This window comes from Neomonachus schauinslandi, chromosome X, assembly GCF_002201575.2.
Source record: "Neomonachus schauinslandi chromosome X, ASM220157v2, whole genome shotgun sequence".
Classification (NCBI taxonomy): Eukaryota; Metazoa; Chordata; class Mammalia; order Carnivora; family Phocidae; genus Neomonachus; species Neomonachus schauinslandi.
This window is the reverse complement of record NC_058419.1, coordinates 111196955-111222647: the sequence shown is the minus strand read 5'-3', so window position 1 is coordinate 111222647 and position 25693 is coordinate 111196955. Positions and strand designations below refer to the sequence as shown.

Here is a 25693-nt window from a genome sequence, read left to right as displayed (position 1 = left end):
TTTTCAGAAAACCTACTTCCTAAACTGTTAGCCAAGCCACTGCCATTTATTGGAAGTGCTGACGTGTCCATTATCCACAGAACTAGCTCTGACCCAAGGCCTTAAGAGGCAGGTGCACTGGCGGGGGGGGGGGGGGGCGGGAAATGCACAGCGCACAGCACAGGCCAGGCCGCACCGGTACGGGCTTGTGACTGGCTCAGCGCCTCGGCAGCACCCTGAGGTTTTGAGCTGCTTAACACCTGTGTTCCTGGCCAGGTGTGTGGGGTCCACAGAGCAGGGCCACTTCTCTCTCATTGTCTGCTACTGCCCCAGCTCCCAGCACAGTGCCCGGCATCATCAAGTACTTGCTGAAGGCGTGCAGGGGCTCAGAGGCTGGTCCGCAGCTTAGCAGGACAGCGTGGGCAAGAGCTTGGCAACCTAAGCTCCAGGTGGCATGGTATGACATCACGTGTGGCTTTCCCAAGGTCACAGCTGGAAGGCCGGAACAAGGGATGGCCACTCGGCTCTCTGCTGCCTCTCAGCGGCAGGTGAGCCCGAAGCTGGTGAAAGGTAGCCTCTACCAGACCAGTTTGCTGAAGGCAAACGCTCCCCTTGTTAGTGGTTCCTGGAGCTGTTATGAAGTCCAGCTACCCTGTTCACAGTTCAGCCTAAGGGAAGCTGCAAGAGATACTGAAACTGACTGCAATGGGACTTTCGAGAATACGAGAAATGAATTATTCCTCAACAGGAATGGGAAATTCTTTGTATTATGGAGCTTTCCACTGTAAAGGCATAAGCTTTAATAGGATTACCTTAGAAGCAGGAAGACCACTTTTTAAAACTACAGGATCCAGCTCCCTTACTAAATCTGTTATGAGAATGGTGATTTTGATACAAAATAGTAACAAACTGTGGCATCACAGAAGTCATAACATTTCTAAGAACTAACACTTGTAGAGCACTGACCATGTATCAGTCACCCCTGAGCACTTAACGGTGTGACTGCAGGCTGTCCTCGCAAACTTCACTGTCTCTTCTTAACACACTCAAGGGCCGTGAGCCCACCAGGTTTCCCCACGCCACCTGCCCTGGTGTACAGGTCTACACCGATGGCCTCAAAGCCTCTGGCCAACTGTGGGAGTAACAGAATGATCCAGTGGTCACAGTGTGGGCCCTGGAGCCTGACAGCCTTGGTTCTCCGCCCAGCTCTCCCACTGCTACGGACTTCCTCCAGCTGTTGACCTCGGCCGGGTTTCCCCACCTGTAGAACACCACCACTGATAACCGCTGATCTGGACGTTCCTTCTCCGTGCTGGACATGGATCCCAAACTTCCTCTTGCACGGATACATTTCATGGGACCACAGACTCCCACTCTCAAGGGTGATCAGGAGGAATAAATGAGAGCGTGTGTATGGCGCCCAAAGCCCCACCGGGTGCACAGTAAGTGCTCGATGACTGCCAGCTCTGAGAAGCCGGCCACGCCTTGAGCACTGGGGCCCCTTGTCTTGGCTCACCGCTAGGTCTTCACAGCACAGGCACGGGGAAGACGCTCGGTCAACCCTGGTGGGAGAACCCAAGTTCGGGCTGTGCGGATGCCCTCGGGCCCCTGGAGGAGAGCAGCTGAGTCACCAGGAGCCCCCAAGGCGGGCCCTTCCGAGTCCCAGGACGTCTGGGACGCAGCACTGCTGCTGCAGCCACCTCTACTGCTCGTTCTGGAGGCCCCCGGGGGCCTGCTGATCCTCCAGGAGGCGGTGGGCCAACGGGCTCGGCTGCCAGGTCCGGAGCGCCCTCGCCAGGCGGGACGCCCTCGCGACCTCCCTCTCGGTGCCCTTCCAGTCTCTCAGCGACTCCCTCAGCCACTCCGTGGGGTTGTGGCAATAGTGCCCCGTGATGGCATCGATCGTGGCGTCACACACTTTTCAGGCGCGGGGCCGGTCTCCTCCAGGCGTACCCCACATTATCACCCGTGCTGTCAAATGCGGCGCGCAGGTCTCGCCCCTCCGGCGGGGCCCCGGCGTCGTGCAGGCCCCGCCGCAGCAGCAGCCCTGGGCGCGCCGGGCCCAGCGAGCGCCTTCCGCTCGAGCAGCACGGAGCAGAAGGCCAGGCCGCCCGGCACGCGCTCCAGCTTCCTCTCGCCCACGCGGCCCTGGCACAGCAACTTGAGCTCGGTCAGCTCGCCGCTGGGCCGGCCGGCCCACGCCGCGAACAGCGGCGCCAAGGGGGGAGGGTGTCAGCCCACCGCCGGCTGCCCCTCCTCCTGTGCCCTGCGCTGCAGCCATGAAAGAGTATTTTTTACATTTAAATTCACTTAATTAACATATAGTGTATCATGAGTTTCATAGGGAGAGTTCAGTGATTCATCATTTGCATAGAACAGGGCTCATTCCATCCTGTGCCCTCCTCAATGCCCATCCCCCAGTTACCCCCATTCCCCCCCCCTCTCCCCTCTAGCAACCCTCAGTTTGTTTCCTATGGTCAAGAGTATTGTTAAAGGATTTTCACACACAAAAATGGGACATTTTCTTGAAGCATCAAAGACACAAATTATACAAGTAATTTTTTCCATGTTGCAGGTCTTCTATGACTCACCTCTAAGGTGTCCCCATCGGTGTCCCCCTCGAGCTCCACTGTACTGCCCACTGAGTTGCTTATCATCTCTTTAACCAAAGAGCAAAACCTAGAACAGCAAATGTCACAAAGATGCTAATTATCATCACTCATGTTCCCTACATTTAACTTAGCCTTATTATATTAAACCGTGATTAAATATGTCCCAAGTTTTTACAAGTTCATGGAACAATCAATCTACTCCTTGATTTGACATAGCACTTTAATGGTTACCTCATCTAGTTCAAATACTCATGTGATGTTTGAATCTCCTCTATACAGTAGCCCCACCCACTGGTTGGCCAACTGAGGCTTGAACATCTCCAGAGACAGAGAACTCATTACCTCACAAGGTTGCTCTTTCTGTGGACAACTTGATGAGAAATGCTTTATTATATCAAACTAAGACTTCAGTCACGTGGGTCCCATCCATGGACTGCTTAGAATTAATCCCTCTTCTACGGAACAGCCCATTAGAAATGTAATTTTATTAAACCTTGTAAATCTTTCCTCCTTTTTCCTTCAATGTTTCCTCCAGGACTTGTTTTTAAGTCACTCCACTAAAAGGTCATTGTTGAAAGGTGTCGCCTTATTATTCTTCAAGTCTGGCCCTACGACCGGTGTTCCAGAGGTGATCTCATCGGTGCTAAGGAGAGTGGGACCCCCACCTCTCAAGCTGTAGACACTCTCGTGCTTAGGGCAAAATAAGGTCTTGTGGAAGGAGGGGGTGGGGAGGAAATGTAGAAGGTGGCCTCGTCATTCCCTTGATACAGATCAAGCTTACTATCAAACTGTTACCCACAGGTCTTTCTCACAGATGCTGCTGGGCTACATCAGCCACTTCCTAGACTCGTGTAGTTGTTTTACATACAAGCGATTTGATTCGCAAAAAAAGTTTTTTTTAAAGATTTTATTTATTTATTTATTTGACACACACACAGAGAGACAGTGAGAGAGGGAACACTAGCAGGGGAAGTGGGAGAGGGAGAAGCAGGCTTCCCGCCAAGCGGGGAGCCTGATGTGGGGCTCGATCCCAGGACCCTGGGACCATGACCTGAGCCAAAGGCAGTCGCTTAACCAACTGAGCCACCCAGGCGCCCCATGACTCACAAAAGTTTTAGTCAGTATTTTCCTGCAAGATGGCAGGGAAGAATACTGTGCACTTGAAGATAATTCCCACAAAACGTTAAAATGTTCTTTTCTGTAAGTAATCCATTCTACCTTTGCTTCTTTTCATGTTTGAAAGCTGCGAAACACAACAGTCAGGATTCTTAAGAGATGTGTGGTATGAACTTACCAGAATAACTAAAATTTACGGGACATTATCACTCATTGTTAAAAATGTGGAGCAAGTGGAATTCTCATACACTACTGGTGGAAGTGGAAAGTGATGCAGCCACTTTGGAAAACTACTGGCGGAGTTAAGCAAAGGCGAACGGAGAGCTGCCCCCTATCGCAGTCACCCCACATTCTAGTTGTATACACAACAGAAATCAACATGCATGCTCACCAAAAGGCATGTACAAGAATGTGCAGTTTTATTCCGAATAGCCCCAAACTGGAAACAACCCAAATGTTCACCAACAGAGCAGACACACTGCTATACATCCACACAATGGAACACGACACAGCAATAAAAAGGATGAGCTGATACATATACATCATGGCTAAATCTAATGGATATTATTTTAAGAAACGTGAGTGAGAAAACAAAGCGTACATACTTCAGGATTCTCTTTATTTGAAGGTCAAGAACAGGCAAAGTTGACCACTGGCGATAGAAATCAAAATAGTTAGCACTGGAAAGGGGCATGAGGCACCTGCTGGGGTGGAGATAACCCTAAGTGCACTTTACACACTTCACTTGTATGTATGTTACACTTCAATTAAAAAATTATTTAGGTGTATGGCAAAAAAAAAAAAGGCATTGAGGACTGAGGGAGGGTCAGAAAGGTCAACTTGGTAGTGAAGGGATATTCTGCCTCATCTTTGGCAGCAGTTTTTGTAAGCTGAAGACTGTGATCCAAGGGTCCCCTAGTCTGAGATTCAGTCCGATTTCCAAATATGATGTCGTAATAAGTGCCTGAGACATGCTGAATTAAAACGTTCTCAAACCACATGATACAAACACTGAACAAACTAGTAGTAAAGAGCACTTCCTCAACCTGATAAAGGCCATCTATGAAAACCTGCTGGCAACATCATGCTTCCTGATAAAAGACTGACTGGATGCTGTCCCCCTAAGATCAGGAACAAGACACAACGTCCTGCTCTTAACATTGTACTGGAGAGCCTAGTCAGACAGGTAGGTAAGAAAAAGAAATAAAGACATCTACACTGGAAAGGAAGCACTCTAATTACCTATGTCGGCAGCAGACATAATCTTGTATACAGAAAATCTTAAGGAATTCAATAACAAGTATGAGAAGCGGGGCTCCTGGCTGGCTCAGTTGGCAAAGTGTGTGACTCTTGATCTCAGGGTCATGAGTTTGAGCCCCACATTGGGTGGAGAGTTTACTTTAAAAACATAATCTTAAAATACTAGTAAAAAGTATTAGAATAAATGAATTCAGCAAGATTGCAGCATACTAAATATATAAAAATCAAGCATATTTCTATATACTAACCATGAACACTCTGAAAATGAAATTAAGAAAACTCTATTTATAATAACATAAAAAAATACCTAGGTCTATGTTTAAAACAAAAAGAAGTATGACACTTGTACTCTGAAACTGCAAAAAACTGTTGTAAGAAATTAAAGAAGACCTAAACAAATGGACAGCCGTGCTCTGGGATCGAAGGTTTACTATGGTTAGAATGACACTGCCCCAATTGGTCTACATCTCCACTGCAATCCCTGTCAAAATCACAGCTGCCTTTTTTGGAGAAACTGACAGATTCTAAAATTCACATGGAAATGCAAGGAGCCACACTAACCAAAGCAATTATTAAAAGCAAGAACAACGTTGGGAGGACTCACATTTCCTGACTTACTAACTTACTATGAAGCTACAGTAAGAAAGAAAAATGTGGTACTGGTGTAAGGACAGACATACAGAGCAAGGGAACAGAAGTATAAGTCCGGAAATAGACTCTTACATTTATGGTCAACCGAGTTTCTAAGAGTGCCAAGACCATTTAGTAGGAGAAAGAAGAGTCTTTTCAACAAACAGGCTGGATCGGCCACATATCCACATGCAAAAGAATGAAGCTGGACGCCTACTTCACACCATATACAAAAATGACCTCAAAATCAACCAGAGAGGGGCGCCTGGGTGGCTCAGTCGTTAAGCGTCTGCCTTCAGCTCAGGTCATGATCCCAGGGTCCTGGGATCGAGCCCCACATCGGGCTCCCTGCTCTGCGGGAAGCCTGCTTCTCCCTCTCCCGCTCCCCCTGCTTGTGTTCCCTCTCTCGCTGTGTCTCTCTCTGTCAAATAAATAAATTAATAAAAAAAAATCAACCAGAGACCTAAATCTAAGAGCTAAAACTCTAACAAGAAAACAAACATACAGAACCTTAGGTCAGGCAACACCTTCTTAGGTGACCCCCAAGACACAAATGACCAAAGAAAAAACAAATTGAGCTGCATCAAAATGTAAAGCTTATGTATCGCGGAGGGCCCCATCGACAGTGACAAACCACCCACAGAATGGGGGCGGGGGAAGTTGTATGCAAATCACACATCTGATCAAGCGCTTGTATCCAGAATATATTAAGGATTCTCAAAACCATTAACAGAAATACAAATAACCCAATTATAAATGGGCAGTTTGGAGAAGACTGGCAAACACCACCTTCACCAGGTGAGCCAAGGTAATTTCACCAGGCACGAGACAAAGATGCCATATGGATCCTGACGTGGCGCGTGAGGACAAGACATCACTTCTGTGCTGTTCCTTCCCGAAATGCATGGCACTAATGTAATCAGGAGGAAACAGCAAACAAACCCCAACTGACAGCCTACACAACTTCAACTGCCTGTGCTCTTTGAAAGCATTGAGTCAAGACAGACAAAGCAGCACTGATGAAGATAAACGGGGACCACACACATATGACCATTAAATGTAACACATGATCCTGGACTGGATGGCAGGGCAGAGAAAAAAATCTTGTGTTTTGCTGTAAAGGACATTAGTTGGACAGTAAGTCAAATGTGGATAAGGTCTCTAGATTACAGAGCCTTATCAGTCTTAATTTCCTAATTAGATAACTGTGCTGTGATTATGTAAGTGAATGTTGTTTTTAGGAAATATGCACTCAAGTAGTGAGAGGTAATGAAGCATTATGTCTACAACTCACTCCTCAGGAGTCCAGAACAAAAATAATCATATGCATATGGAATGAAGGTAAATCAAGTGTGGTGAAGGGTTAACACTGGGGAATTCTGGGTGAAACATGTATGGACATTCTTTGTACTGTTTTTCTCCAATTTTTTATTAATTAAAAAATTTTTTTTTAAATTTTAAGTAGGCTCCACACCCATTGTGGGGCTTAAACTCAAAACCTTGAGATCAAGAGTTGCATGCTCTACCAACTGAGCCAGCCAGGAGCCCCTCTGAAACTTTCTTGTAGCTCTGAATATTTTCCAAAATAAAAGGTTAAAAAAATTCTTTTAATTGGGTGAAGGATTTGAGCAGATAGTTCTCCAAAGAAGATATATAAATGGCCAGTAAACTCATGAAAAGATGCTCAGTATCATCAGTCATTAGGGAAGTGCAGATCAAAACCACAATCGGATCCTACCTAATGCCCACTAGGATGGCCAGAAGCACAAGGACACACAATAATGCACGCAGCAAGGACAGGGAGAAGTTAGAACCTTCGTACACTGCTGATGACAATGTGAAATTGGACCACAGTCTGGCAGTTCCTCAAAGGTTGAACACGGAGTTACCTAAGACCCAGTAATTTAGCTCCAAGAGAAATGTAAACACAGGGCCACACAAAAACTGGCACGTGAACATTCTAGTAGCATTATTCATAATAGCCAACAAATGGAACCAACCCAGATGCCTTTCAACTGAATAGATAAATCAAATATGTCCGTACAATGGAAGAGTGATGAGCCACAACAAGAACAAAGTACTGATACAGCTACAGCACAGGTGAGCCTTGAGGACATTATAATAACTAAAAAATGTCAGACACAAAAGACCACAGACAGTGTGATTCCATTTATATGGAACGTCAAGAATAGGCAAATCCAGAGAGACAGAGAGTGGATTAGTTTTTGCACAAGGCTGGGATGGGAGGATTAGGTTGAGGGAAAATGGGGAGTAACTGGTAATGAACACTGGGCTTCTTTTGGGAGTCATGAAAATATTCTGAAGTTAGATTGTGGCGATGGTTGCAAAACCGTGAATATACTAAAAAAAAGATTGAATCATACACTCTAAATGGGTGGACTGCATGGTATGTGAATTATACCTCAGTGAAGCTGTAAAAGTAACTTTCTGTAAGTTAAAATTTCAGGAAAGGCAGCATATCAAATAAATATTCTTCTCAACAAAGACCCTTTAAAATTGATTTGCCATGGGAGCGCCTGGGTGGCTCAGTCGTTAAGCGTCTGCCTTCGGCTCAGGTCATGATCCCAGGGTCCTGGGATCGAGTCCCACATCGGGCTCCCTGCTCGGCGGGAAGCCGGCTTCTCCCTCTCCCACTCCCCCTGCTTGTGTTCCCTCTCTCTGTCAGAATAAATAAATAAAATCTTTAAAGAAAAATTGATTTGCCACAATTACATCACAACCCCTGAATCAGCTGTAACTCACCTATTACACTGGTCTTCGGTAGAAAAGTAGATTTGAAAGTCATCGGAATTATCATGGACATAAAGAAAACAACACCGCTCATCAAACTTGGATATGCTGTAAAATTGGAAAAACATAAGGCAGCTTATATGTAATTTATGATGTCACTTATACATTTTTGAGAAAAATCTAGTCATAGATTTTCTTCCATTTTACAAATTTGAAAGATTCATTAATGTTTTAATCACTACTCCCCAAATTTGACTTCTACTTCTCTACAAAATTTAAATAGCAGGGACATTTATCTTGCGTATGTTTGAGTTTGTATCCATCAAACGACTTTCATCTGTATGGAGAACTTACCACGGGTACAGCACCTAGCAAAGCCTAGAGCAGCAAGAAAGGGAAATCAATATGGTCTCTGTCCTCAAGAATTTATAATTTCACACACAAGACAGGAAGCTTATTTGTGAAATAATGTATTATGGTACCTAAGGAATTTCAAGACTTGAAAAATATCAGGACACACTATTTGGGGCCACACAAAGGAGGTAGAAATACACATGGCGTCTTAGCTCAAGAAAGGCCTTTACAGGTTATCTGGTCCATTTCCCTCTAAGGTCGGGATCTGACTCTACAGCACTTCAGTCAATATTCCGCTTTCCTGGACATACCCGGAGACAGAAAATCACCATACTCCATTTGCTGATGGATTTTACTGCTCGAAAGTTCTTTACCTATGCTGGGCCAAGCCTACACGATGGCCCTCATTTTGCCAAGTGGCACTACGGAAAAGCCTAAATTCTCTTCAAACAAATGATGCCACTTTATCTTCCCCTAAGTCATCTCTCCCTGAGATCCATAGCTTCTTTAGCCATTCTTCATATGTCAGGGATTACATGACAAATACTTAGTTGAAAGAGCAACAGGGTGATTTAAAAATAATGAAAACTAGGTTATACATAAGTTTTGGAAACAAATTTGTAAAGAAACTATCACAGTTATTTGGGTAGCACTTTGTTCAACATGTGCTCTTTACAGCACATTGGTTCCAGGGTCTGATTCATCCCAGGTCCTTTGCACGTCCCTGTTGATGGTTGAATGGCAGCAAGAGGTAGCTCTATGAGAAGGCACAAACAAAAGGTTCTTGACTACATGTTCTCATACCACTTAGTTTCTGGAGTATTCAGTTTTTGAAAATGTTCAACACTGAATTATATTTTTGCATCAGTATTACTCAAATACACTACTGTTCTTAAATTATTTCCCTCCCTTTAAAGTGACAAAAATATTATTCTAATCTAAACAGTGCTGTGTCTAGAACGGGATCATACCATGTCTGGAGGTAACAGGGGATTCAACAGTGGCCTGTGGTCTTACAATCAGATAAAGAACATACAGTTCTAATCCAAGCCCTTCATTTAATGGAAACTATGAACAGAGTCCTGGAGAGGCTAAGCGATTTTGTCAAGGTTAAACAGTGAAAGAGGGATTACAATTCACATCTGCTTCAGAGCTGCTCCTGCCGTTGGATGTGCTGGCAGGGTGAGGCTCAAAGTGTAGCCACAAGGGTCGCCAAATGGTCACCACCCCTGATCCAAAGACCAAGCACCATAGCTCTCCTTGGACTACACCACCTGCTCCCCAAATGAGAACAATGCCCTTGGCTCCATTATTGTACTCAGGAGACCCCAACCGAGTGTCATTACCAAGTAATTCCTTCAGTTACTGGGATTCTGGGGTTCCCTGAGCACTTGAACATCCACGGTTCAAAGAAGAAACGCTTTCTCTTTCTACAGATCTAACTTCATCTTTTAAAAAAAGTTTGAGACAAGAGAGTTTAGTCTATTGGATACCAAAAAAAGCTTCTCTGTTACAACAAGCCAAGAAGCCCTTATTAGCAGCACATGAACAAGCTGAGGATTCTGATAAAAATGAGAATATCACATCTTATAAATAAGTGGAAACATTAAAGTAAAATGCTGTCATTTGTATTAAAACAATAATTCCATTTTCCCTTATGTTCTTACCTTATTCCCCTAATGGAAGAAGCTGTAAAATTCCATTCATGAATTTGTTTCTGCAGGTTTTAAAAACAGAAGTCAGTAGAGCTTGATTTTTTCCATGCAAAAAAATAACTTTTGGTTTCATTCTCTGGTCAGTCGCTTCTGCTATTTTACTTTCAAGAGAGATTTAGGAGTTAGAGCAATATATTTTATATAACTTGGAAGACCAGAAACATTTTCTCATGTATTACAAAAATTCATTTGTATCTCTAATCCAGTTTAGAGCGAATGATCTAAAGTTGAAACAGAAAAGGCACAGAATAAGTACACACTGAATGGACTTTCATCTTCTGTCAACCTATCAGGAAAACTCTAAAATGAGTTTGAGAACAGCCCACCTAAGTTGAGTGACCTGTGAAAATATTTGCAGAAGGAAAAATGTGGCAGCCACCAATCAGTGTTCTCCAATCTTTCTTTTTTTTCCCCTGGGCACACAGCCAAGAATACATTTCCCAGCCTCCCCTGGAGGGTGGGGCCCCGTGATGGAATTTTGACCAATGGGATTTAAGGAGGAATGATGTGCACCATCTGTGGGCGTGGTTCATAATAACCTCCCCAGCGATCCTTTATTCCACTACAAGAGGGAATGTGGACCCTACCGCAAGTTTATGACACAAGGCATAAACTTTTATCATGTTAAGACATTGATATTTAGGTGCTATTTGTTTTAGCAGATAGCTTGCCATAACTAACACAAAGACTAACCTGGATTTCATTTTGTACAAGGTGCATTTTTAAAAATAACTCTGGGGGCACCTGAGTGGCTCAGTCGTTAAGCGTCTGCCTTCGGCTCAGGTCATGATCCCAGGGTCCTGGGATCGAGCCCCGCATTGGGCTCCCTGCTCAGCGGGAAGCCTGCTTCTCCCTCTCCCACTCCCTCTGCTTGTGTTCCCTCTTTCACTGTGTCACTCTCTGTCAAATAAATAAATAAATAAAATCTTTAAAAAAAGTATTAAAAATAACTCTGGGGGCACCTGGATGGCTCAGATGGTTAAGCGTCTGCCTTCAGCTCACGTCATGATCCCAGAGTCCTGGGATCGAGCCCCACATCGGGATCCCTGCTGAGCAGGGAGCCTGCTTCTCCCTTTCCCTCTGCGTGCCCCCCCCCCCGCCTTTTCCCCTCCCCTCCCCCCCCTTTAAAAAATTTTTAAAAAAAAAAAAAAAAAAAAAAAACTCTGTTCCCTCCCTCCACCACCACTGCCCGCACTTAATAAACATTGCACAAAGCTAAGCCTCAGAACAGAGATCTGAAATCTGTTCCAGAAGAGCCACAGGCTACAGTACCCATACATTGCAGCAAAAGAAAATCATTTAAAATAAGAAAGCACATGTGGTTGGCCTGAAAAATGGCATAAATGACCAGCTAAGCCCCCCAGAGAAGTGTGAGAGCCAGAAGACTGAGCATATGGCTTAGGAGAATAGCCACGAGCAGCTGGGTGACAAGTTTCCTGCCATCCTGGAGGAACAACAACATGAACACCTGGGAGGATGGCCCTCAATGGGAGAAAATTCATTCATCCGTGTCAATTAAGCATCTACTGTGTGCCAGGCAAGGTACCAGCACGGAGGATGTAGCAGAGGACAAAGCCTCTGCCTTCCTGGGGCTTACATTCGAGAAGAGAGGAGCAACTAATTAAGTGGTAACTTAACATCACGACAGAGGACAAAAAGCAATACAAAGCCAGAGAGCACTGGGAAGGGCATTAAGGTGGGTGGCAGTCATGGCATTAGGCTGGATGCCCCAGGAAGGGGTCTCTGATGACTTCTCAGCAGAAGGTTAAAGCAGGTGAAGGAGTGAGCTGTCCAGACACATGGGAGGGACAACAGCCCCAGGCAGACAGGAAAAATCCTGTCCCCAGGGCATGTCTGGGAACCGGCAAAGGGGAGTGGGAAAGAGGTTGGAGAGCTCGTGAGGAAGATCACGCAGGGCCTCGGAGACCATCATCTCCTCTTCTACTCTGAAGAAGAGGAGAACCCTTGAGGGCCCTGAAAGATGAAAGTATATGCCAAAGTGAAAGCCACCACCTTGGACCCAACCGTGTAGAAAGACTGAGCATATTTTAGAGGACTTGTGTTCAAAGTCACTGGAAGGTGGCAGTCGTGGAGAGCAGGAACCTGCTTTTGGATTCGGGTACAGAAATATGAACCAGGGCAATTTCGAGAGCACCTTGTCCTACCCACCTACAGGCAAGAAGCTTGCATGTATATAAAAAGGCCAGCCACAGGAGTTTTCAAAGTATTCTCAGATGGAAGGTTTACTGTAGGGTAGCTTTAGGGAACTTCTTGAGTTGGGAGGAAGATATGCGGGCTAAAAGGTAAACAACACGGACTCCCCTCTTTCCCTTTATATCACAGTCAACGGGCATTTGGGGGGTACCTGCTTTGTAGATACTATGGATATAAAAAGCTACAAATCATACTCGGGCTTGCAGAGCACTTGGGGAGACATTCTCAAAAAGTGATCCAAGAGCAATGGGAAATACTGCGCATACTATACAGGGAAGAAGGTAGCCTACATTCAGTGAAAGGGGTGGGAGGGTGGTTAGAGACGCCTCCACAGAAGTTAGGGCTTGGATGACTGGAAGAAGGAATTGCAGGGGAGTAAGGAGGACAGAAGAGCACACAGGAGCCCCTGCAGGGCCAGCTCAGGGGACAAGGAGAAGACGGGATTACACAAGGGCTTGACACTCAGTAAGAGTCAGTTTTAATCTGGAAAGCCACGGGATTCAGTCATGGTTTGGGGGAGTATGACCAGAGGGCCAGTACAGGTGTTTTAAAGTTATTAAACTTCTGACTTGAAGTATACCGTATGTTCAGAAAAGGGCACAGTGATCATCGAAGTAAATTTCTACAAAATGAAGACTCGCTGTAACCAGCATCTAAATCAAGAGACAGAACATGAACAGCAGCCCAGAAGCTTCCCTCATAATTGCCCCCCACCATGCCCAGTCATCCAAGGGTGGAAAGAGCAACCGCTATTCTGACTTTACCACCACCGAGAGTTTTGCCTGTTCTGCAAGAATATGTAAATGAAATCGTGAAGTCCACACACTCTTGCATCTGCACATGGGGTTTTTCGTGAAACATCTGGTGGTGGAAGTCAGGGCTGGCCTCATGGCTTCTGATCTGGTGTCCTGGTGGGTCAACTGACCCAGATTCCTCCATCGTCAACGCGGTGGCTGCTCTCCTCCCATGTTAGGCAGCGACCTCACCCTTTCTGAGGGGGGCTATTTCACCACATCTAAATCATGAGGAGGAAATGGACTCAAGACTCTAGCTGTTCACGTCAGGGTCAGAAGCCCCCAGTAGGAGTGCACAAGCAGCAGAGCCAGGGTGGGCTGCGGAGAAATGGGCCAGGAAGCCAGAGGTGGGGCCACACCTCCAGGGTCCCCGGGGCGCCGACGTAGCATCTGCCCTCCAGGTCCCAGAGTGCATGCCTCTGGGGAGGAATCCTGGGCGTCTGTGACAATTCTGTAGACTTTTTATGTGCTTGTCCCATTGCTAACATAAGCATAAAAGGCAACAACGACAGAGCTTTCCCCAACAAGCAGCCCCACCTGTGCGGTCGGCGTCGGCAGCTACTCTATGCCTGTTGGCAACTCTGGGGCACAGGAGTTGCTGAGGGAGCAAGGCTGTGTTCGACCCTGCTCTGTGCAGTCTACTTGCACTGTTGTGCTGGGGGCCACTGGTGCCAGCTTAGGAAGGCCAACTGTGCCCATCTCCTCCTAACCCCACATCCAGGCACATGCTGGAGGTTGCTTGAAACTGGTCACGGTGGGAGCAGTTATACCACAGAAAGCAGCAAACGCTACAAAGTCCACGCTCTGCTCCCATGTCCCCGTGCCACGAGTTAAGTGTTGACCAGAAGTTTCTGAATCCTTGCCTAACAAACCAAAACTTCATCTCCTCCTACAGCAGTGCTGCATGTAAGTGAACACGCGCATGCGTGTGATCTGCCCCGCCCCCCCCAGCCTCAGCCCACCAGGAAAAAATGCAACACTGTGTAGAGAAATGTCATCTCACACCAGGCAAATCTGCTTGCTTTCGCGATCTGCAGAATTTCAAAAATGTAAATGAAGGCAAAAGCAAAAGCTTCCTCTCACAGCAAAAAAGGCAATTTATATTTCTCTCAGACGTTTGTTCTGACAACTATGAGCACTTGTGCAAAACATTTCATCAGTCAAGGAAAACTAGCATTTGCTGCTTGTATCGTTCTTTTCTATTTCTTATTACAGACTACATACAAAGTAAAACATTCACAACTAGGGAGATAGTGTAGGTACCCATGGGAATGTCTATTAAGGGCCAGCAACAATTACAGGGGTCAATAAAATGGGCAACGTTTGTAGAATTCCATGAGACCAAAACCATTTGGCTCTAAAAGTCTCAAGAGTCATCTGAGCAGGGTTAGTTTCTTTCTCCAAGTACTTGTCAAAACATGAGGTGTTGTGTATCTACATCGATGGAATAGTGAGGTTACAGATCAGAATTTTGAAAATCCTCTTGCATCACAGTGGCATCAAAGGGGAGTGTCTGCTGATGTTCTCCTCCTTGGCCATGCTGGTTACTTAGGTGTGTTCCCGTGACAAACATCCATCAAATTGTACATTGACGACTGATGGACCTTTCAGTGTGGATGTCATACTTCCATAAAAGGTTAAAAACAACTCAAGAGGCAAATTTAATAGAAAACCTATGGATTCTTCAAATAGAAAACCTATGGATATCTTCAAAGGAGATATATCTGTTTGAACACCATGTGTATATTTTATTATGGCTTTAATTTTTTTCTTTTGCACTCAAATATTTAAATTAATACATAGTGCAGCAAAACAAAACGACAACAAAAAAAATGCCAAGCACACATTAGGGCAGCTCATCTTCACTAATGGCTGCTGACTCTGATGAGTAAGAAGGTTGGTCCTCTGTTAAATATTAGACAAAGTTCCTGCCTTACACTTATGCTGTGGACTGAATGTTTGTGTCTCTGCAAACCAGCTGTTGGAGATGGGGCCTTGGGGAGGCGATTAGGTCATGAGGATGGAGCCCCCGGGATTAATGCCCTTATTAAAAGGGACACAAGGGAAACATCTCTCCACCATCTGAGGACACATGAGGAAGACAGCCTTCTGTGAGCTGGGAAGAGGGCCCTCACTAGAACCTGACCATGCTGGCAGCCCGCCCTTGGACTCCCAGCCTCCAGAACTGGGAGAAAGAAAGGTCTGTTGTTTAAGCCCCCAGTCTATGGTATTCTGTTACAGCAGCTCAAGTGGAGGAAGACAACTTGAGATTTCGTGCCTATTTTTTTATATATACCTCTATTGAGATATAATAGACAAAGACCTGCATAAATTTCACGTGCATAATTTGAGGAGTTTGGACATATTCAGACACTTATGGAATCATTACCACAGTCAAGGTAATGGCCATATCCAACACCTCCCAAAGTGTCCTTGTGTCCTTTGGTTTTTGTTTTGTGCGTGTGGGGGGTAAGGACACATGAGATTAACTCTCAACAGATTACGAAACACACAATGCCATCCTGTTAACTATGGGTGCCACGGTGTACAGCACACATCTGCAACTTGTTTATGCAGCAGAAGTCACACTTCGTACCCGCTGCACAATGGGAGGCGGGGGGGAGTTGCTGTGTCACGACTATTTCTGATAAGGAATTTCTTGCATGATTTTGGGCCTCTGCTTATTCTCTAATGTTATGTTTCATTTTTTGAAGATACTGTTTATTTTTACCTGATTAAGACATAATTGCTCACACTCTTATTTCCAGGGAAAAAAATCCTTCTTCACCAGGTTAATGGCAGAAGTCTCCCCACACTACATGAAAACATATGCAAAGCAAACAGACCTACCTAGTGAATGCACTTGTCAAAGGTACTAGATCTTTTATTACTAAAAATATGTTATTAAAGAAAGAAGCTGAAGAAGTACTTTAGACACACAGAGATCAAAAAAATAGTTACTACCACACCAGGCACAGCCCAGTGTTTCTGTGATCTCTTTAGTGGGCAATTAAAATGTTCCCTCTCCTGTATTATTGGTGTGAACATAAACTGGAGTGGTGCAAACCTGACAGGAGCTATCACATTTTATTTTATCTTTAGTAGCTATCAAATTTTATTTTTTCTTTTTTAAAGATTTCTTTACCTTAGTGCGCGTCGAAGCACGCACACGCATGAGTAGGGGGAGGGGCAGGGGGAGAGGAAGAGAGAGAATCCCAAGCAGACTCCCTGCTGAGTGTGGAGCCCGATCCCACGACCCCCGAGATCACAACCTGAGCCGAAACCAAGAGTTGGATGTTCAACTGACTGAGACACCCAGGCGCCCTGTAGCTATCAAATTTTAAACAAAAGTAGTCTTAAATCCAGTAGTTCCATTTCTGGGAATCTCTGCTCCTGAAACAACATACAGGAGCATGTAGGGTGTAACCACCAGGATGTGCACCAACATATCTACCACTAGATAGAGTGCACAGGTGAGACTGAAATGTTCACTGCAGGCAGGTGGGAAAATAAATTTTGCTTTATCCATACTTGGAAATGTACCACCATGATACAGGAATACTACATTTAAAAACATCAGGTGGGGGCGCCTGGGTGGCTCAGTTGGTTAAGTGTCTGCTTTCAGCTCAGGTCATGATCCCAGAGTCCTGGGATCGAGCCCCGCATCAGGCTCCTTCCTCAGCGGGGAGCCTGCTTCTCCCTCTCCCTCTGCCTGCTGCTCTGCCTACTTATGTTCTCTATCTTTGTCAAATAAATAAAATCTTTTTTTAAAAAATCAGGTGGATCACTGTGTGCTATTTGAAAAATTGTCTATGATGTATGAATCAATTTAAAAAGTTGCAAAGTAATATATACTTATGATCACACTTTATTGAAAATGCTTCTCTCTCTACACACACACACACACACACACACACACACAACGTATGCACTCATACACACACTTACACATACATAAGGGAGTTTAGAGAATGGTAAAGATGGATATGTACCCAAGTCACTGGGGAGGGGAGCGGGGGCGAGGCTTGGGGGGTTTGCTGGGACTTTCCTGTTACTCCTTATCCACTTCCTCATGGTTTAACTTTTTTCAAAAAGCCTGTATTCATTCACATAAATACACACACATTCGTACAGACACACCCACACACAAATATATAACATAAACACATATAAAATGGGCAAACCAGCGTCCTCTCTCCCGCCTGTGCTTTCAGGTCCAACAACACAGACTCTCCTATCTGAACACTGAATTTCTGATTAAACAGCAGAGAATAGAGAGAGAGCTGTGCCTGATTTTTTTCTTACCATTTCTGTGGGTGAGACATGCCACAGAGAAACCGTCTTCTCCTCAGCTTCACTGTTTATAGAGACATATGAAGGCTGGTAGACTTTGGTTGGTTCTATCACCAGCACCTAAAAGAACAGATTTCTGTGACGTACAGGAATAAACCAGACGGGCTACTCTGCCCAATGAGCAAGTGGGAAGTGCTATACTGCACAAATACTTGAGCACCTACTGTGTGCCAACAATGCCCCAGGGCCTGTGGATACCACAGTCAGGACAGAAGTCCCCTCCCTTCAGGCGGGTCCATGCTCTGATGGGGCAGACAAGAAACACACATATGGGATATGGAGTATGGTCCCCTATGCAGCTCTGAAACAAGTACTACAGAATAAAGGTGTGTGTGTGTGGGGGGGTCACTTTAGACAGGGTGGCCCAGAAAGGCCTGCCCAAGAAGGTGACAGAGAAGAAACAGGGAGGCTACAGTTTTTGAGAGAAATGAAGCAAACTGGATGATCTGCAGGTAGGTACTCAAGTCTATAGAAAATACAAGGGGATGAAAAGTGAGGTGACATTCCATCACTAATATTTTATTGCTGGGGGAGAGGGAGGGAGGGAAGGGGAGAAAGGAGAGAAGGAGAGGGGAAGAGAGAATGAATGAATGAATTTCCAAAGCAAATAAAACAACATATTTAAGATCACTAAATCTGGGTAGACATTACACACGTGTCTGTTCCATTATTTATTTATTTTTTTAAGATTTTATTTATTTATTTGACAGAGAGAGACACAGCGAGAGAGGAAACAAAAGCAGGGGGAGTGGGAGAGGGAGAAGCAGGCTTCCTGCCAAGCAGGGAGCCTGATGCGAGGCTTGATCCCAAGACCCTGGGATCATGACCCCAGCTGAAGGCAGACACTTAACAACTGAGCCACCCAGGCGCCCCTGTTCCATTATTTTTTGTACCTTTCAATAGGTTTGAAATATTTCATAATTAAAAGATTTTAAAACTGGGCGCCTGGGTGGCTCAGTCGGTTGGGCGACTGCCTTCGGCTCAGGTCATGATCCCGGGATCATGGGATCGAGTCCCGCGTCGGGCTCCCCGCTCTGCGGGGAGCCTGCTTCTCAACCTCTCCCACTCCCCCTGCTTGTGTTCCCTCTCTCGCTGTGTCTCTGTCAGATAAATAAATAAAATCTTAAAAAAAAAAAAAGATTTTAAAACTTACTACCCAAGAATAAAATCATTATCATAATCATCTCAAACAACTTAATCACCATTAGAAGTTTAATGAAATTCCTCAACACGGCACGTTCACAAAACCTCATGGTTTTGTGATGAAATATGAAATATAATGATCTGAAGTTCAGTATCTAGGGTGCTTAGATATCGTACTTATGACTCCTTATAAGATGGTCATAAAACTCAAACAAAAACTTAATGAAAAGTTAATAGTCACTTTGCTTTCCAATAATGTTTTAAAAGTTAATTAGTGGCATTGGAGACAAACCGAAGCTCAACAGGGAACAGTGCTAAATTCCAAAATTTTGCTATTACTCTTGCAATGATTTAGAACAGGGTTCCTCCACCTTGGCACTGCTGAGGTTTGGGGCTGGGTAATTCTGTGTTGGGGATGGGGCTGTCCTGTGCACTGTGGGATGTTTGGCAGCATCCCTGGCCTTCACCCCACTAGCCGCCAGGAGCAACACCTTCCTCGCAGTTCTGACAACCAAAAATGTCTCTAGATATTGTCAGATGTCCCCTGGGAGACAAAATGACTCTCAGTTGAGACCACTATCTTAGAGGTCACAGCCGACTTTTTCTAGTGAGTTGATCTATCACTGGCTGAGTCTACCTAAGACGGATGGGTATCCTAACATTTTCAATTACTCTAAGGTTTTCTACCTTTCAGCGTATTCAATAATTAGACAGCACCAACCCCCAGTTTCTTTTGTTCTACCTGAAAGAAATGGATTAAGCATAACTTACTGGAAATCTGAGTCCATTAGTAACTTCATTTGTTGCCTCAAAAATTATATCTAACCAGAAGTTAAGCCGTTCTTGCCTGGGTGAATGTTCAATAATAGGCTTCTTGAAGCGCTGAATTAATAACAAGTTCTGAACTAACGATCGAAGGTACCTGGAAAAATCACCAGCATCGATAAATTAGATTCAAGAAACGGAATTCCATTCTACTCCCTTTAAAAGAGGTTTCCCAAAAGCTTCATTTATTTAAATTCATATTGTGTAGTGAGTGCTTCTTAATCCCTTGGCAGCCACATACTTAATTAAAAGAAACCCAAAGAGTGGGCAAAATAAGTTTGTCCAACAAAATCATACAATGTGGCTTTTTACCAACATTGGGCGAATGGTAATCAAAGTGTAGACACTGGCAAGCATATGCTAACGGTCTTAAAAACAAAAGCATGCAGTTTGAAATTTAAAGCAATTCCAAAATGGCAAAATTTCAAACTCAGTCTTCTTAAATTTTTTTTATTTTTTAATATTTTTTAAATTAACCTTTTTTGAAGTAATTGTAGATTTACATATAGTCATAAGAAACGATACAGAGAGATCTCGTGTACTCTTGGCCTGGTTGATACCAATGATGACAGCTCATACAATTCTAGAACAAGATCACAAGCAAGATATTGAAATGGATACAACTAAGACAGAGAATGTTTTCACTGTCACAAGGATCCCTCATGTTTCGCTTCTACAGCCACACTGCTTCCCTCCCATCTCTCTCCTCTCCTCCTTGACCCCTACCAATCCTCAATGTGAAACTCATTATATATTTTTTAAATTAGATCTGACCAGGTAGAATTTGAAGTTATGAGGTCTTCAATCTCATCATATCTTTACTGTCTTCAAGCAAATTGAAGTGTTTGAAACACAGCTGTTAGGCAGTGGTGGTCACATCCTCTCTGCTAGTGAATGGGGATGGTTGAGCTGAAAGCATCAGTATTATTTTGTCCTTTGAGGATAAAGTCTGGAGCTGTCCTGGGAAGGCAGGTCAGCTAGACTCTGACTGACTTGCTTGGGTACTCTGCACTGAAGGAGTCACTCATTAGGCTTGGGTTGTCCCAACTCTTAACATTCCAGAGAAAGGTCTGGTCCTTGACTAGCTTTTGGGACATCACCTTTAAGGCCTTGGGATATCCAGCCTGGTAAGAATGCTTTTGTTTACTGGGGGCCTTGGGCCATGCCAGAAAGTTCATGCTAACAACAGGTTGCATGGTGGGGGCCTTGGGCCATGCTGTATCAGTGTCATCTCCAGAGAGGCTGGGGACTCTGACTAAGGTCAACTATGCGGTTGCTCCATACCTGTACAACCGACCTCCCCAGAAAACCCTGGACACCAAGACTTGGTGAGCTTCCCCGGTTGTCAATACTTTGTGCATGCTGCCATACATCGTTGCGGGGAAAACTCAGCACGGTCTCTGTCACTCCACTGGGTGAGGACAGCTGGAAGCTGGTACCTTGTCTCTCCTGGACTCTGCCCTTTGTGCCTTTCGTCTTTGCTGATTTCAAGCTGTATACTTGTCTTATAATAAACCTTAACCATGAATACAACAGCTTTTCAGAGTTCTGTGAGTTCTTCTAGTCAATCAGGAACCTCGGGGCGGTCTTGGACCTACAATATTAGGTCCCAACAGTGTAAGTCAGTGTAGGTGCTGACGTAATGAGAATGTATTCAAGGCTCAGCTGTCACCTCCATGGAGCCAGCTCTGTCTGGCTCGGGTACAGCAGGGCACCCTAAAAGTAGAATTCTGGAAAAAGCAGCTGCTCCACGAGGGCTGGAGGCTCTGCCTGCCTCCTTGCTCATGAAGCCTCAGAAAGATTTCAAGAGGTTGATATGGTTTGGGGATCAAATTTAGGTCCTTCAGACTGGGAAGAAATGGGGTCCAACTAAAAACAACTGAAGAGGCTCTGACCCCTGGGAGTCCAGATTGGCCCACTGAGCTGGGAAAGAACAGGGGGCAGATGAACATGGGTCACTGAAAGTAAAAAGTATTAAGTTATGCACGTAATCCAAATGCATTTTAGACAAAAAAGAAAAACCGAGATGAGGGGAAAAAAAGATTAAAAACTTCTCCTAAGGCTACCTCCCTGAGATAAGCACTGTCAATATTTTGGAAAAAATTCGTTGATTACTTACACAGGTATCGAATGAGCATCTATTCTGAGACTACAGGAAGCAATAACAGACTGACAACTCTCATGGAGCTTCATACCTACTGGCAAGTCAGCTGTTGCCCACCCCTCAGAGACCTTGCCCAGAATCCCATACCGAACAGATTTTTCATCAAAAGGAGTCCACGGAGAAGAGTGGTTCTCAAAGCATGGTTTCCCAGACCAGCAGCGTCAGCTTGTCATCTGTAGGTGCAATTCCCCAGGCCCCACCCTAGACCTTTGGAACCAGATATCATGGGTGGGGCCCAGCAACCTGTGTTTTAATCAATATAGCTGATTTGGATACATGCCAACGTTTGGGAACCACTGACAGAGAACACTATACCCTGCCATTGGCTCTTCTTATCCTGGGATAGACCATGAACACATCCATGGCGCCCAGTGTTCTTTCTGGCACCACTTTCTTGACCATATCTTGGTCTTTTATTTTTTTAAAGATTTTATTTATTTATTCATGAGAGATAGAGAGAGAGGTAGAGGCAGAGGGAGAAGCAGGCTCCCCGCGGAGCAGGGAGCCCGATGCGGGACTCGATCCCAGGACCCTGGGATCATGACCTGAGCCGAAGGCAGACGCTTAACCGACTGAGCCACCCAGGCGTCCCTCTTGGTCTTTTATTTTAGTTCCAGTTTCCATTTGTGATGCACGCCACTTTCTTGGTGTGCTTTCAGCTTTACTACCTGCTTTCTGACAAATACGTACTAGTACCAAAGAATGTTTTATTCTTGAGGACCGAGAGGACCTGAAGAAATTTTTTTTTTTAAGATTTTATTTATTTATTTGACAGAGAGAGAGACAGCGAGAGAGGGAACATAAGCAAGGGGAGTGGGAGAGGGAGAAGCAGGCTTCCCGCGGAGCAGGGAGCCCGATGCGGGGCTTGATCCCAGGACCCTGGGATCATGACCAGAGTCGAAGGCAGATGCTTAATGACTGAGCTACCCAGGCGCCCCAGACCTGAAGAAATTAATAAGATCACGAGTCGCATCTTGGAGATCGAGCACATAGGGGCATATTCTGTACATGTATGTGCTCGTCTGTCTGTCCTTCCCTCCTGTCCCATAAACCCAAGTGAGCCTGCAGAGCTGTTCTTGCTGCTGTAACTTTGCGTTAATGAAGGAGTCAGAAGGAGAAACACAGCAATTGATATTTCTTTTGCAATTATAGCTCTTCTCCCTTCAGAACAAAGTCAGATACTGAGAGAAGGAACACACACACACGTGTGACTCACCAGACTGGAGGTTTCAGTTTGAACAACTTCTCAGCTGCCTGGACGGCCTTCCCAACATCATTGGCCAACATGCTGACGTTGAAGAACTGACCCACATCCCAGTAATTGTTCATTTTCTCCAAGCTCCCTTTTCTTCCCAACAAACTGTTTAGCCGGACACCTGAAGAATTTGAATTTTAGATGAAGTTATGCAAAATCTTTCTAGCTTCTCTCCTATTATGCAAGCCTTTAGAGAGAGGAAAAAGCATGCACTTTATTTTGGCTACTGTCTCAGGAGTGCGATCAGAGAGTAACTGTTCCTTTTGAAATAAAATGCTAGTTATTTGGAGATAATTTTTAATGCTGAATTTGGGTGACCAAAGCCTATCAGTATCCATGATCATAAATAGCTTTACCTATCTTCCTTAGTTCCATGGAAGTTTCAAATTGTTGTCCTGCAACTATCAGCAAAACTGCCAGGTTGATTCCTGAATAAAGAGATGACTGGAGCTCAAATCCTTTGCGGTACCTGTAATGACAGACCCGCCAGATTCTTATCATTATGGTAGAAGGAAAAAATGATAAATAATGGCACAAGCCGACCTTCTCATGAGCTCTTTCACCACCTATGGTTTTCCAGGCCCCCTCTCCCTTTACAAACAGCTACATCCAGCACTCAAATAGCTTCTTAAAAAAAATGTTATCATCATAACACTAAGGAGTTAAAAAAATTTTCTTCATCAGGTTTGTATTTTCATGAAAAACCATGATCACTGTATGAAAGGAGGACGTTAAAGTGCACAAAAGAAATGTAAAATCTTTTATAACCCTACCCACAAAAGGAGACCACAATTGGATGTCCAAATCTCATCTTAAAAGTGACACTCCATTTGTACATGGAGCATTTTTTATTATAGAGCAATTCCATCAATTGTAGGCTATTACTCTGCAGGCTGTTTGTTTGCTTTTATCACAAAATGGAGTCAGTTTTCCCTGTAGGAAGCGGTGCTGACAGAACCCTGGCCCCAAGATTGCTCGGAGAGTCGTGGCATGAAGTGGGAGAAGGAGCAGGGATCTATTCCCCTAGGGTAAAGAACTCTATCCAAAACATAGAATACCATTTTTATTCCATAAGTTTAAAGAGTGCTATTTTAGTTCTCTTACTATTTTTTTTCCTATACATAGAAAGCTGCTTTCCCTTCCATAAGCGAGTAGGAATATCATAACCAGGAAAAAAAAGAATTTGATCAATGAAGTAATGACAATGAAATGTCTTTAAGTGGCACACTTCAGAGCAAAGACTTGTAAACCAGGAGGAATTTGATCACTTGTGCAACAGCAAGAGAATTAAACACCAAGAAAATACTCATTGTGGAAGGGAGAACCTATTATTTAAGTCAGTTAAATTTCAGTTTTATGAACTTTGGGGCGTAACACTGAGTACGCTAAGAAAGTTGTTTCAATCCCAGCCAACAAAATTCCAATAAAATTGAACCCCATCCCAGGATGTTTTGGGAATTTTCAATACCACATCCTATGGTATTTGATTTTTTCCCCCACCTTCTTTTACCATCAACAGTTATCTGGGAAGAGGGTGGACTTCTCTCTGCCTCTCATCCGTAAATCCAACAGGCCCAGCTTAGGGGATGACGAGCCTTGAACGTGGAGTCAGGACTGCAGTCCCAGGTTTGCCTCTTCCCAGCCCCCTGCCTCCCTGAGCCACATGTTCTACCTCAGTACTGGAGAGCCTGGGTTAGATGATCCCAAGGTCTCACCAGAGCTAACATCCCAGAAGACTAGGCTTCATTTGCCCCCTGGACCCACCACCTTCTGAAGTGGATGGAGAAAGGCTCCTAGGACTTTCTTGAAGGAGCCACAGGTAGTGATCTCCTGACCTGGGGGCTGAATTCCTGGCCACTGTGGTGGGAACACAGCTTTCTATTTTGGCCCTACCCAACATTAACTTCCCTTCAACACCCTGAGTGACTCCTAGCACAACAGTGCATCAGGTGCCACTGGGGATTTACTAAGAATAAAATGGGGTCCCTGCCCTCCACAAAACTATACTATGGTGGAGGTACTAAGATCCCCACACACAATTAGTGAAATTAGGGAAAATACAAACCTGAGTGTGGTAAGTATCCTGAAACCACACAAATACAAGTCTAGAGGGACTCACAGAAGATATGTGGGGCCCCCCCAGAAGCCTAAGATATGGCATGAAGATGGACAGGCATACAGTGGCAGTGACTCAGAAAGGAAACACCCAACATAGAAAAAGGCAGGAGCAGAGATGAGAGCCTGCGGAACTCCCAGGAAACTTCAGTTCAGTTGGACATAGATCAGGTAGTGGGAACCGGGGCTCAGGGTGGGTTGGAGAAAGTCTGCTGAGCACCTAGAATGGTGATCTAAGAGTCTGAATTTTTTTTAATGGGGAATGGAGAGCCACAGTGGGTCTTTGAGCTTTAGGAGGAATAAGGAATGGTGGTTCAATCTATGAAGGATTGACTTTAGAGACACTAAAAAGAGAGCCTACTTGGGATATTGTGAGAACATTCGTGGCAAGAAAGTAAAAAAAAAAAAAAAAA

The 25693-nt window shown here is 44.7% G+C and overlaps 1 protein-coding gene across 1 annotated transcript in view; it reads right to left on the bottom strand.

The window, feature by feature from the left end:
* Positions 1 to 25693, bottom strand: part of MAP3K15 (mitogen-activated protein kinase kinase kinase 15) — a 122550-nt gene that overhangs the window by 28127 nt on the left and 68730 nt on the right. The window contains exons 8-14 of the mRNA XM_021683941.2: positions 23522 to 23634; positions 23127 to 23286; positions 19693 to 19843; positions 17731 to 17838; positions 10370 to 10419; positions 8361 to 8456; positions 2571 to 2658 (exon numbers count right to left, since the gene is read on the bottom strand). Coding sequence (XP_021539616.1) covers positions 2571 to 2658; positions 8361 to 8456; positions 10370 to 10419; positions 17731 to 17838; positions 19693 to 19843; positions 23127 to 23286; positions 23522 to 23634 — 766 coding nt within the window. The remainder of the gene's footprint in view (positions 1 to 2570; positions 2659 to 8360; positions 8457 to 10369; positions 10420 to 17730; positions 17839 to 19692; positions 19844 to 23126; positions 23287 to 23521; positions 23635 to 25693) is intronic.